We start from the raw sequence: 14,856 nt of genomic DNA on the forward strand, positions 1-14,856 counted from the left end.
CCAGCTACTTGGGAGGCTGAGGCAGGAGACTCGCTTGAGCCCAGGAGTTGGAGGTTGCTGTGAGCTGTGATGCCACAACACTCTACCCAGGGGGATAGCTTGAGGCTCTGTCTCAAAAAAAAAAAAAAAAAGAAAAAAACCTATTCCACTGGCCTATGATAACCCGTGACCTTCCAGTGGCTTCCCCTTCTTATTCCATACCAAGATTGTCAGAGAATCTTGAGGTTTTTGTCCTGTTCATCAAAAGGAGGCATGGGTTTTTAAAAATATAGAAACAGTGGTCTACAACAGTGGATTCCAAACCTGACTGTGCCCAAGCCTCCCCGTCCATTTAACTAACTCTGCACCTTGGCTGTGGAATCCCTGATCTAGCCTGAAGGTTGTGGCAGGATTTGCACAATTCATAGACAGCAACACTGTACTTACTCTCCTTTTCCCAGCCCTGCCCAACCTTGTCACTCTGGCCACAGTAGTATCACTTTAACACGCCTGAGTGGAAGCCCAAGTCTCCTTACCAAAGCCCTCCCATTCAGTGAGGCATTGAAGCCAGACTCAGTTACTTCATGGCTGCAAGCTCATGCCTGGCACATGGGAGACACACAATATTATTTAAGTAAATGGCTGTAACCTGCTATTTTCGATTTTCACTTGACCAATTCTACGCTTCCCTGCTCTGATGAGACTTCTCAGGCTCTACCTCCAATTCCCTGAACCATGAGAATCCAAGTAGCACTTTTTCCATTCATTCACTCATTCACCCATTTACTCACTCATTCATTCATGCACACACTTGAACCTTATAAGGGGGACAGCATAGCACAGAGATTGAGAACATGAAGGTAGGCAAACATGGCTAATTTGGACTCATACTACAGCCTTCGTATAGGTGAACATCGCTGAGCCTCAGTTCCCTCATCTGTAAAACAGGGGTGACAGCTTCTACCTAATGGTATCACTGTAGGGATTAAAAGGATGATAACTCAAGTGCTTAGCAGTCATCTTTTATTTTATATAGATAGACAGATAGAGAGAGAGAGTTTCACTTTGTCTCCCTGGGTAGAGTGCTGTGGTGTCATAACTCACAGCAACCTCAAACTCTTGGGCGCAAGTGATCCTCTTGCCTCAGCCTTCCTAGTAGGTGGGATTGCAGGTGCCACATAATGCTCAGCTATTTTTTTAGAGAGGGGATCTCACTCTTGCTTAGGCTGGTCCCAAACTCCTGAGCTCAAGCAGTCCACCTGCCTCGGCCTCCCAGAGTGCTGGGATTACAGGTATGAACCACCACACCCAGCCTTATGATATTATTTATTAATATTTCAGATGTTACTGGAAAAGGGACCTAAAAAAGCACATGAGGATGTGATTTCCAGGCAGCACTTGCTGAGAAAACTGGCCTGGCCCAGCAAGGGTCTGGGCAGACCACAGCACAAGTGAATAGACACGAGGCCTTTGTAAGCGGCCATTTCTATGTAATCGCTAGCAAAGTTCTTAAATACACTCCTTTCTCTTCCATACATCAACTAGCTCCCGCCCCACCCTCAGCGGCCTATATACCATGAATTCATTTGGGAAACAATTTTTATTTTAGATAGGAGGTAAATGCAGATGAATTCTCAAAAAATGCAATTTAGTAAAATCTGATGAAGTGTTGAAAGCCCTCAGTCTTACAAGATGTTTCACTCATATTAACCAATCCCCTCTGTGACTTAGCACCCACTCACACCTCGTCTTACTGTTTTCTCTCCTTTGCCCTGCTTTATTTTTCTTCAAGGCCATTATTGCCATCTGATATAATGTGTATTTGTTTGTCAATTATCTGTTCCTTCCACTTAGATGTCAGCTCCATGAAAGACATGGGTTGTGCCCGGCGCCTAGAGCTATGTCCGACACATAGTAGGCATCAGTTGCTATCTGTGGCATGAATAAATTAAGTGAAACATCACTGAAGATAGTCCAGTGATCCTTCTTGCAAATTATTTACAGGTTATAAAGCTTCCTTCTTGCCATGATGAAATGCCTTTCTCTTTCAGCCTTTCCCAAGTATCTTTCCACAGGGCTGGGGCCCACCCTCGTTTAATCACAAGCTCTTAGCCAGCAGAATTGCAGGAGCCACTTAATTGGCCTTCCCCAAAAGTACAATTCAGCCTCTCCAGGTTCCTAAACAGCCAGCCTAAACCAAATCTGATGTTTTCATAATTCTGCTGCTTTACTGACAATATGGAACTAAAAAGAAATCAGAAGTGAGAATTTTGCTCCACCGTTACATCCGCTTCTGGTTTAGATTTTCGCAAAGTCTGAGAAGCTACTCCAGTTAGAAACCCCCTCCCCATCCAACCAACTCTAGGAGAAGGGACCACCTAAACAAATCCTACTGTCACATTTACACATGGCAACATCAGAAATGAGTCCTATAACGAGGAGGAAAAAAAGCATTAAAAGCTCAAAGACAAGGCCTTTCATATGCCAGGAAATAAAAACTTCTTATAACCAATACCCCACTTTGCCCTGCCAAGTTACAGTGCGACTTCTCTGAATTGACTACCCAAGGGACTGTAACAAACTGAGGTTGACATGGAGGAGGTCAATGTTAAGAACTGGGCCAACTACACTGATACGTACATGTGGTGTATGTCTGGTCTATGAAAATTAGGTCACCTTAAGGAGGTGGTCAATGTAGGGAGAAGACTAACTATGGAGGTTCTACTGTATTATCTAACAGATGCACACACCCCCAACAAAGCTTGGAAGGTCTGGTCTTTGCATAAGAGCCATTTAATAGTGATATAACTAAGTTAAATCTATGTCCTTCCACTTAAAGATCCGAGTGACCTTATACAATTTGGCGAACCTCTGAGCCACATTTTTCTTGTCTGTAAATTGGGGATAAGACTGTCTGACTCAGGGTTGTCCTTAAGATTAAATACAATTATGTATGGAATAGTTTTAGCATAATCCCTGACACAGTGTATACCCACAAAAAAATTACTCTGTTGTTTATCAGAAAATTGAAGTAATTTTTTCAATTAATTATATTGAACTTGCCCTTATGCCTACTCTGCCTTAATTATATTGAACTTGCCCTTATGCCTACTATTTGTTGAGGAAGTATTGTAGTCACTACTGTAAAGATGAAGAAACTTGCTAAGAGTCGCCCAAGCAGCAAAACCAAAATCTCAGCTAATCTCTTGATCATACAGCTGCCACTTGCCTGCACCTCTGATGCAAGAACTTGAATAAATTTCCTTTTAGGTCTATTGTGAGATTTTTGTTATCTCCATTGTATTCACCATACAGCAAAACAGATGCCTTGCCCAGTGATTTATATTCAGATACAGTTGCTGCAAATTCGACTCTGCATTTGTGTGTGTGGGTGTATGTAATGGCAGTTCTGCCTGCACAAGCACCCCATGTGAAGAGGAAAAGAACACTAGAAATGCAAACTCAGAGAGCTAATTATGGTCATTTTATCTCAGACAGTGTGTGTCTCTCGCAGTTCTATTCATGTTTTCTTTCTGTGTTCCGTGTCTCTACTTAACGTGTTCAAACAATTCTCTACCTTTGCGCATGTATGGAATATAATTATAATACTTTAACGTCCATGTCCACTAAAAATATCGTGTGTGCTGTTTCTGGGTCAGTTTCTATTGATTGTTTTTTCTCCACGTTATTGAGGTAAAATCCTTCTTCATGAATTGCAAGGTTTTTCTACTCTGGCTATGAGAACATAAACTATTCCCAGCCTTGTGTGAGTCCCAGACTGTACTGTTGGCCTCTTTGAGGTGGTTCTTTCCCCTACCCCAAGAAATTTCCTCACTTAGTATTTAGGTGAAGATTCAAGGAGATTCTGCAAATCTCTGCAGCAGTCTCTGTGGGGGGCAGTGGGAGCATGTCCAAGTGTAGTTCCCTTCTCCTGTCTGCTAGGCACTTTATCTCTAGACTCCCATCTGCACCTCCCCAGCTCTGGGAGACAGCCAAGAACTTCCCAGGTTCTCTCCCCCTGCGCTGTGGCTGGAAGTGAGTCTCTCTGAGGATTCAGCTGGGTACTCATAGGGCTCGCCTCATTGATTACTCTTCTCTTGGGGATCGCTGTTCTGTGTCAGCAATGTCCAATGTCTGAAAGCTACTGTTACATGTATTTTGTTTTACTCCTGTCAGGTGGGAGGATAAATCCAGCCCCTGTTACATCGTCTTAGGTAGCATAAGTGGGACTTCCAAACTACAGTCACTGTAAGAATTTTCAGGCCTAAAGAGGTTAAGTCACTTGCCCCAGTCACCCACTAGATAGTCAAAAGAGTTGGGTCTCTTACCAGCCTCTAACCTGTCTGAGAAGCCCAGCTTTTAACCACTGTATCTACTGCCCTCCTGTGAGCTCAGTGTCAACTTCCATACCTCACTATGAAAAGGCATGCGCTTTGTGAGAGGCATTTGTTTCCTTTGTGTCCTGACCCCTTTGTAGCTTAAATCCAAGTTGAAACCAAAGAGCTCTTCCAGAGAGCTAAAGAGACAGATTCCACAGAAATGGCTCATTACTGGTGGGCTGATGTGACAGCCACATGGTGCTTTGTAAACGTTAAATGCCATTCATGCAGGACTACCATAAACTCGCTTATTCACTCATTCCATAAACATTTATCAAGAGCCTACTCTATGCCAGTTTTGTGCTAAGTGCTGTGTCACAGCATTGAACAAGATAGATACAGAGCTTGCTGTCCGGCAGAGGGAGAACAAATGAATGAGTAAATACATAAGAAAGTTTCAGATGGTGGTGAATGCTGGGCTAAACATAGAGAATGTGTGGACCAACGCATATCCTCAGCACTTGTCTAAAACCCAACCCTAGCATCGACATGTCCACACAGAGACTCCCTCCACCAGTCCTACACTATTAAGAGCTCCCTAATGAGAAGGACTGAGCAGACATGAGACAGGGCACTGAGACAGAGAATGACCAGGAGGGGCTGCTGTAGGTTGGATGATCAGAGATGCTGAGGCCCAGTGACAAGGACAAAATTTCACATCTATGGCAATCTGAAGGAAAGAGCATTTCATGCAGAGGGAACAGCAGATGCAAAGGCTCTATGTGGTACCTTTTTTCCCTCCAGAGCATGTGCAAATGTGTCACATGCATGCACCCACACACCCACTCACACACAAATCTGAAAACTTATAAATATCTTTTATTCCTACGTGCCCAGGCTCCTGAAGACAGTTCTCCTTTATGATAGGAGCCAAAGTGGAATGACAACAGGGATTGGGGTCCCAGCCTCATCCCCTCTGGGGCTCAAGTCTCCTCTTTACTTCTCAAGGTCATTGTGGAAATCAGATGAGATGAACTGTAACCTTGTCCATTGTAGAATATGAGCATAAGTGACTTACTCAGGATACAAATGCCTGCTTTAAGTTTTTACATAGGGAAGCGCTTATAAAAAGTACCTGATTCTCTGATATTGAGAATTTTTAACTGTTTTTCAGAATTAGGAAGAAAAATCTCTTCTGTTTTAGCAAAGAGAAAATGATCATTCTACCTACATTGTGGTTCCTATAGGTGGTGAGAGATTTTCAGTATAATATAAAAATGAAGAGTACAGGCTTGGTTATAAGTTAGCTGACTCTGGCCTGTGTGACCTTGACCAGGTTACCAAACCTCTGACAAAAAATAGGACCTGTCTTACAGGGAGGGAGTCTGGAAGAATCAAGTAGGATAATGAATGCAAAGAGTTAAGTTCTCATTAAGTGATAGCCAAGTGACAGTCTGCAAAGGGAACTTTCATTCTTCAGTCTCTGGGAAAACACTTCCTCTCTGGTATTTCTGCCAAAAATATATTTCACATTCATCATGTGACCAAGACGCTCCTCTGGCTCTTCTCTCACCCTCGTTCAGTCTGGATGGCTGGTGGGATGACTGCACAGTGAGAAAGAGCAGAGTCGACACTGAACAAGCCAACCTGCTCCCAGTGCCCGCACTGGACCTGCCTGGTCTTGGTCCCAGGGGTGTGGGCCTGGCCCACAGACAAACCCCGGCTGGCCTGAAGCACAGGAGGAGGAGTCAGGGCTTGTATTTGCACAGGCTGTCACCAGGGCGACAGGAAAGTCAAGAGGCATGACATTCCTTAAGCTGGTAGAAAATCCCATACCTCCACCCTGTGCACCCAGGTGAGGGAAGCATTCCCACACATCGGTAAGCAGATCCTCAGAGGCCAAAACACTAGTAGAAAATCGGGGGCCAAAATACACAAATATTTTAGATAAACATACACCTTATTCCAAGATGTTTCAAAAGAATTGTTCTTTTCTGAAATGTTCAGGTAATTTGACCAAGGTCTATGTATTGGTTGGCTGGTAGAAATAAAGCCAAAAGTCACGATTCCCAGCTGGTGATGGGGAGGCAAACTGCCTTTCAATGGAGGGACATTGTCGTCATGCCCCGTTCATCATGGAGCTGACTCAGGGTCACCCTCTCGCTGCAAGACAGTGAACAACTGTGCAGTGAAATCTGCAGGACAGGGAACTAATCCCTGGTGACACAGGTACAGAGCCTAAGATTCCCATTTTGTTCTCTCTTTCAGGTAAGTCACAGATGGCCTCAGTCCAAAGAGTGGATGTTTCTGGGACGTTAATGGAGCAAACTGGTAGCAGCTCACCGAGAGTACACTGTCACTCAAATTAGTTTCTCAGAAAGTGCCTTGAAGCAGGCCCTGGAAGGATTGAGGTCAGGACAGGTAAGTTTTATTGGGGAGAACTGGCAGCGGGTGCAGGGTGTGGCTCAGAGAACAGGCCTGAGCAGGTACCCAGGTGGGAGCCAGAAAACATAAAGACACTGGGTGCCAAGAACAAGTCAGAGGGAGGGAGACAGAAAGGGGAGGGAAAGATAAAAAGAGTAATGAAGACCAGCTTCATCTATGGTCCAGAATTTACCTCCTTTTATGCCTAAAAGTTCCCCTGTCAACATAATACCGTAATAACCGTGTGCTCATCTGCTCTCTGTCCTCAGCAGGCATCCTCACACCAAGTACAGCACATCTCAGCAAGGTGCATGGAGCCCCAACTTTAGAAGGAGCCTCATATATATATATTCTTGAGATAGTCTCATTCTGTCACCCTGGGTAGAGTGCTGTGGCATTAGCCTGGCTCACAGCAACCTCAAACTCCTGGGCTCAAGCCATTTTCCTGCCTCAGTCTCCCAAGTATCTGGGACTACAGGTTATTTTTAGTGGAGACAGTCTTGCTCTTGATCAGGCTGTTCTCAAACTCCTGAGCTCAAGTGATCTACCCACTTGGGCCTCCCAGAGTGCTAGGATTACAGGTGTAAGCTGCCTCGCACGGCTTCATGGTATTTTCTTTGTTCAGAATTATGAATAAGTCATAGATGCAGAAAAATATGAAGTATCCAGATTCAGACAGATGGCTATATATCAGCTCTACCTCTAGAAAGGTGTGCAAACATCTGAAACAAGTGTCCAGGTGAGCCTTAGAGTAGGATTTGTCCTTTCCCCATCACTGTGGTCTTCTGAGGCCCCACCATGTTTTTAATAGGTGTAAAATAAATATGTAAAGGTCTCCTAGTATTGTTTTCCCTGCTTCCCATCTGGTTCCTACCGCCAGTCTACACGGAAAGCCTTAGTGAGGCTATTAAAATATGTCAGACCACACTCAAAACCCTTTAACCTGTTCTCCTGGGAAGGAAATCCAAAGCCCATGCTGTGGCCCCCAAAACCACATGTGTTGTGGTTTCACGGACCTCAATTTCTTCCCATCTTCCCTCTCATTGTGCTCCAACCAGACTGGCCTCTGCGTGGTTCTCCAACGCCCCAAGTGCGCTCCTGCCCCAAGTGTGCTCCTGTAGCTCTTGCTATTCTCTCTGCCTGGGATATTCTTGTGTCCCCTCCCCCTGAGAGCTGCGTGGTTCATTCCTTCCCTTTATTTAGGTCTCCGCTCAGTTGACACCACAGCACTACCTCATATAAAACTAGATCAGCCCCAGCCCTACCCTGGCCCTCTCTCTACTCATCCACTCTGCTTTATTTTTCTTCATGGATGATATGTACAGCGTAGCTTCCTCCCTAGCTCATAGCAATTCACAGTGCCTTTCTCACTACATATGCATTTCTTTGTGTATTTGTTTACTTTCTGACTTCCTAAGCGTGCAACCTTGAGGAAAGCAAGATGGGAGCCCCAAGGCCAGCCCACCAGGCTCTGTCGCTACACCAAGGGAGACACAAACACAAGGCACAAACTGACAAAGGCCTGAGCCAGGCTGGTGGCTGCAGACAAAGAAGAAACAAATGGCACAAAGTGTGGAAAGCAAGAAAACTTAAGATTTGGAGACACACTGGAAGGGATGCAAAAGTGAAAGGACGCAGAGAGGTCTGAGGTTTTGAGTCCAGTTGTCTGGAATGCTCCTGTCCAATATGGTGACCAACAGTGACATGTGTCTGTGGGGCGTGTGAAATGTGGTCAGGGCTGGCTCTAGCTCAGCAGTTCCTTCGCCTCTACAGTGAAACTGAAATGTGGGCAGTCTGAATTGAGACATGCTATAAGTGTAAAATACAGTACACACCAGATTCCAAAGACTTGGTAAGAGAAAGAATGCATGTAGAGTATCTCAAAGATTTTAAAACTGTCAATTACATGTTGAAATGTTAACATTTTCAATATACCAAGTTAAATATATTATTGAAATTGATTTCACCTTTTTTTTGTTTTGGAGACAGAGTCTCACTTTGTCATCCTCGGTAGAGTGCCATGGTGTCATAGCTCATGGCAACCTCAGACTTTTGGACTCAAGTGATCCTCTTGCCTCAACCTCCTGAATAGGTAGGACTACAGGTGCCTGCCACAGTGCCTGGCTATTTTTAGAGATGGGGTCTCACTCTTCCTCAGGCTGGTCTTGCACTTCTGAGCTCAGGTGATCTACCCACTCTGGCCTCCCAGAGTGCTGGAATTATAGGTATGAGCCACCGCATCCAGCCTTTTTTATTTTTTTATTTTTGAGGCAGAGTCTCACTCTGTCACCCTGGGTGGAGTGCTGTGGCATCATAGCTCACAGCAACCTTAATCCTCCTGCTTTAGCCTCCCAAGTAGCAGGGACTATAGGCACCCACCACAATACCCAGCTAGTTTTTCTATTTTTAGTAGAGATGGGGTCTTGCTCTTGCTCAGGCTGGTCTTGAACTCCTAAGCTCAGGAAGTCCACCTGTCTCAGCCTCTGTTTCTTTTTTTTAATGTGGCTACTGGAAAATTTGAAATTACATAAGCATCCTGCGCTATGTTGGAGAGGGCTAGTCTAGAATATAAATAGGGTACCCTTTTCAGGGTGAGAAAAAAAAAAAAAAGAAGAGGAAATACTATCATCAGTAACCTACAGGAGGCCAGCAGGAGGCTCTACCCTCTGCTTCCCCAGACATTTAAAATATGGGAAATAAAACTGGTTTCTGGGTATTGGAGTGGGGGATGAATAATCATGTAATGGTTCGAAGCTGAGATATGCAACAGAACCTCAAAAAGCTAAAATAGTGTTCAGTCCAAGAGAATAGACCAGAACCTGCCAGAATATAGTTAGAGTCTGAGAAAAAAAATGCATCAGTCATAGGGGATATTGGTCAGCAGTGGAGTATAGAAAAAAAGGACCTCATCACAGGCGAGCTTGGCCCACTAAAGCAGTCTGTCCAGACTCTCAGTCTGACGCCATTAAGCAGAAGACTCCAATGACTGGAGTGACCATCTAATTTACTGTCCAAACCAAGCCACCGTTGACAGCAAAAGAGGCATTATTAATCACTATGCTAGGACAATAAACCAGGACTGTCCCAAGAAATTAGGGCATGTGGTCACCCGACCTCAACTAATTCATCCCAATTTATTACTCTCATTGTGGCCTTCTGATTATCTCAAATATCTGAGCAAAGACATAAATTCTTTTTTTTTTTTTGAAAGAGATAGTCTCACTCTTTTGCCCAGGCTGCAGTGCCATGGCATCAGCCTAGCTCACAGCAAACTCAAACTCCTGGGTTTAAGCAATTCTCCTGCCTTAGCCTCCCAAGCAGGTGGGTCCATAGGTGCCTGCCATAAATCTGGCTAATTTTTCTATTTTTGGTAGAGATGGATCTCAGTCTTGCTTAAGCTGGTCTTGAACTCCTAAGCTCAAGTGATCCTCCTGCCTTAGCCTCCCAGAGTGCTAGGATTACAGATGTGTGCCACAGTACCCAGCATAGACATACAAACATACATAGTTGTACTAATACAACTATGAAGCTGCTTATAATTGATGTGGGCATTAAATATCAGGTTTATTTTTTTGCCCCAAACCTGTTGTTATTATAATCTAAAAGTACATCTTATGAACAATGACATCTTATAATCAAGGATACAGTGTAATTTGGCTCCCCATGTGGTGTAACTTGAAAGATAACTGACGGGTAAGAGGGTAGAAATGCCCTCTCACCAGGTAACTGATTTCCATTGGAAAATAACAAGTAGATACTCTGGTTTTAAGCAATAGCCTCTTGTGAACTTGGTTAATTTTAATTGGTAATCCAAGACTGAGTCTGACCTACAAGGCCAAAGTCCAGAAACAGAACTGGGGTGAATTTACCAAGGTCATTCTGTCCCATGGATGCCTGTTTGGGAACAGGTCCCAGAGGGCAATACTCAGTGGGCACCACCAAGACCCTCCCCAACTGAAACTGACAGAGGCAGAAAGACAAGGAGTCCAGTTTAGGTCTATCAGTTTAGGTCTATTAGGATTAAAAGGTGAATAAGGCATTAAAATAGAAGAACTTGAATGAGATGCCTAGGGCCACAATCAGAAGAACAAATGACTTTGGTGTGTCCACCACAGCTACAGTTCAGATAAATAACCAGAGGTCAGAAAGGCAGTTAACAAAGACGTTGTAGGAGCATAAAAGTTTTCTCTGTAAGTACCAGATCTCATGGACTAGTGGTGTCTCAGTGTTCCCAGCCTCTTTGAAATAAAGCAATCATTGCAAAAAAAAGTTCTGTGACTAATTAGCCACATCTGCTATTGCCTCAGAAGGGGGCGGAGGCATGGACTCAAAGCACAGTTATATTGGAAGGATTATATTATTAAAGATGTGTTTCTGCAACAAAATAAGCAACAGTACCACCTAAGATGAGAAAAATAGTTGAAAGCAACTTACTTATTTTGTCCAATTGTCTCAAAGTCTTTCACAACAATCCCAAGAGATGATGAGAAGTCCAGGGGGATACCCCTCAAGTCAAACTCCAGTATCTGTCCACAGAAAGGTTATGAAAACAAAAGAGGCTGTTAGAAGGAGCAGAGACTATGATAAGATGCACTGCTACTGAGTGTTGGGGTCATTATTTTTACCAATGACAACCTTTTGATGTTTATAATTCGATGGAAACGATTACAATCTAAACCTTGTGGGAGGAAAAAACAGACTCGAAGGCCTGCAGGCAACTCCTGGCCTCTCATTTCCTAGGTTCTGTGGCTTTACCCGGGTAAAGCCCCTGCCTTATAGTTAGAGAATTGGACTTAATGCCTATCACAACTGCTGCAAGAATAAATGAATGTGTATATGAAATGCCTTCTTCGGGCGGCACCTGTGACTCAAAGGAGTAGGATGCCGGCCCCATATACGGGAGGTGATGGGTTCAAACCTGGCTCTGCAAAAAAAAAAATGCCTTCTTCAATAGTCTTGAATTATTTGTTCTTCTTAGACACATTATTATCAAAGAAGATAAATAACTTAAGAAGACATTTTCTAAAATGCATCAGCCTCTTACTTTAAGTCCCACTGTGGTCAGTGAATAGTGAACTTTCTGAGTCCCCTACTTTAATGCAATAAATTTCTTTCTAACAATAATTACTAAAAAAAAAAATCTACCTAGCACTACTAATGAGTTGAACTGATTAGGAAATGAATACACTAAATAAATTAAATGATGATTTGATCCTCTCTGTAGTGGGCTAGGAATGGAAAGAAGTTTGTCTCAGAGCTCGTGTGAGAGCACACACACCAATCCCAATAGGTTTGGGTTTGGTGTAAGGTATAAAACTGCAGTTTGGAAGTTTACTTGATAAAGATATAAGATGGATGATTTCTTGTGGAGAACATGCTAGTTCACATGACAACATATTTACTCTGTCACCTGTCACATGACTTGAGCTCAAATAAAAAGAGATATGTTAGGATGATTAAAAACTCTGAAGCAGTAAACACATAAACACAGATGGCTTTTTGTTTTGAGACAGGCTCAAGTACAGTGGTGTCGTCATAGCTCACTGCAGTCTCAAATTCCAAGGTTAATGTAATCATCCTGCCTCAGTTTCCAGGGTAGCTGGAATTATACGAGCCCATCACAATGTCCTGCTAGTTTTTCTATTTTCAGTAGAGATGGCTCTTGCTCAAGCTAGTCTCAAATTCCTGAGCTCAAGAGATCCTCCCGCCTTGGCCTCCCAGAGTGCTTGGATTGCAGGCCTGAGCCACCGTACCTGGCCAATGTATTTTTTACTTGCTTTATCCTTGGAGCTCTGTGCCAGGTCTAGGAATCTACAGTGACTGCCCAGAGGAGCAGGCATGGAGCTTGCTCTCATACAGCTTGGCATCCCGCATGGTTGTGTTCTGGGTTCCAGGGAAACTACAGAGAAGTGGACTTCTCTCTCAATCTGCCTGAGACCAGCAGGGGATTTTCAAGAAGGCTATTAAGCTTTTTCTCCTCACCTCATTCAAGGAGAAAGATTCTATCTTTGTAGAGACAAATCTCAATTAGATTCCTCTCTGTTTGTGAGATGAAATGATTAGCAGTGGGAGGAGGGGGAGCTTTCATGGCCTAGTGACTTGGTGAAAATAACAAAGACTTTATCATTGCTCTTATCCTGGGAGGTTTGACCTGGTTTTTAAAAAACCCAATGGGGCTGATCACCAACTTCTAAAAACTTAGGGTTTGATGCATGATTGGAGAGTAATTTTAAAAAGTTAGTCAGAGTAGGAAAATCCTCTTCAGTAAAAAGAATTAAATGTTTAACCTATTTGTGAAAATATTAAACACCAAACTGCTTATAAAATAGATATAAAATCAACAATTGGGGGAGGTAAAAAAATCTATATTACATCTCTTCAGCAGGATATTACACGGTCATTAAAACTACTTTTGAATACAATGATATGGGCATATAAAGATATAGTAGTAACAAAAATTAGGAGAGGAAATTATATTTATTATATGATACTAGTTTGTATTTCAGACTCATATTTTATTAAAATATCCATTCAGTAAACACTTATTGATATATCACAGATATTAACAGTAGTGGTTTCTAGAGAGTGAAACCAAAGTTACTTACTTAACGCTTACCTAAAGTTTTCAAATATTTCTATGTTAAGTATACTGGCCATTACTTTTCTCGACATATAAATAATAAATGTCATTACTCAGCTAAGTGTACAAAGTCTCATGATACTTTCTTATGAGTCCTGCAAATCTGTTTATAATGATGGCTCTTTCCTTCTGACACTCTGGAGATGATCTAATCTCATCCCTTGCTCTACAGATGTGCCCCACATAGGCAGCATAAGAGGACCAAGGCCACAGCAAGCTTGAAGCTGTGCCAGGCCTGCCTTGCTACACATCACCTTACAGGAGATGGTCATTAGTGTGTTACATCTTCTTGAATTGCTCTGCTCTCCTGGTGGGCATAAAGGGAGCGATGGATGAGGTAGGGTAAACTATAAACATTCTCCTTCTCAAGAGAAGAGTTAACCTCTGACCCCAAGATAAGGCAATCAGATATAGCTTATCCATTAAAACAAAGTTGGAGAAACAATGAAGTTACCTCATTCCAGACAGGGTTGAGTTCGTTATCAACTTTCTTTGTTTTCTTTTTCTCATCTGCAAATAAAAAATAAATAAGAGATATCAATCAATCAGAAATAAGAGAATGTACCATTCATTTGTTCATTCAAAGAACATTATCTGCAGGCCATCTAAGTGCCCGTATTTCCCCATGGAAAAGCCTAGGAGGGGGGCTTCCTGAATCCAAGTTTTCCAAACTGAACGAGTTTTTGGCCCTCAACATTTTCCTTTCCACCCCCAAGTCTACAAAGAGTTAAGGGATCAAAGATTTGAAATCATGGGACAACTGTGATGTTTCGCCCTGTCTCACCAAGGTTCCTCGGGACGTCTGCGTCCCCAGCTTGCTCCAGAAAGCTGATCTTTGAGGTGCTGGCATCACCATTCTATAGACAAGAATACTGAAGCTCAGAGAAGTAAAAAAATGTGTCTGAACTCACACCTGGCAGTGGTGCCCTGATTTAAACTTGAAATTTCCGCTCTGAAGCCCACGCTGCCTGTGAGTGTGATGAGACCCGCAACACAGCATAAAGATTAAGCTGGAATCCCTCTCACAGGCCTTGGTACAAAGTGATTGGGGGCTGAACACATTCTAGGACCGCGGAGAGCTGGGGGTTTCCTCTCCTTCAGGCCCACCTTTTCTGAAGACATGAGGTCTTTCCACTCAGTATCTGAGCCTGGACAGCACACCTACCTAGATGAGCACATACGTAACCCAGCTGGCGCTGACAGTTTCCTTGGAGCAAAGTCCAAAGACCAGTGTTCCCTTGGGTTCCCAATTTCCCAAATGCTTACCAAAATAAAAGTACAGAATGATTTGTAATCTCCTTTAAAACCTTGGGAGTTAGCTTGGCACCTGTGGCTCAAGCGGCTAAGGTGCCACCCACATACACCTAAGGTGGCAGGTTCAAATCCCCAGCCCGGGCCCACCAAACAACAATGATGGCTGCAACCAAAAAAATGGCCAGGCGTTGTGGCGGGTGCCTGTAGTCCCAGCTACTTGGGAGGCTGAGGCAGGAGACT

General features: G+C 43.4%; 1 protein-coding gene across 1 annotated transcript in view; it reads right to left on the reverse strand.

Moving 5' to 3' along the window:
• The window catches only part of MYOF (myoferlin), a 162,316-nt gene that overhangs the window by 126,947 nt on the left and 20,513 nt on the right, over positions 1-14,856 (reverse strand). The window contains exons 2-3 of the mRNA XM_012801428.2: positions 13,817-13,872; positions 11,157-11,248 (exon numbers count right to left, since the gene is read on the reverse strand). Coding sequence (XP_012656882.1) covers positions 11,157-11,248; positions 13,817-13,872 — 148 coding nt within the window. The remainder of the gene's footprint in view (positions 1-11,156; positions 11,249-13,816; positions 13,873-14,856) is intronic.

The sequence above is a fragment of the Otolemur garnettii genome, unplaced genomic scaffold, assembly GCF_000181295.1.
Source record: "Otolemur garnettii isolate 467f Iridium unplaced genomic scaffold, OtoGar3 scaffold00008, whole genome shotgun sequence".
NCBI classification, from domain to species: domain Eukaryota; kingdom Metazoa; phylum Chordata; class Mammalia; order Primates; family Galagidae; genus Otolemur; species Otolemur garnettii.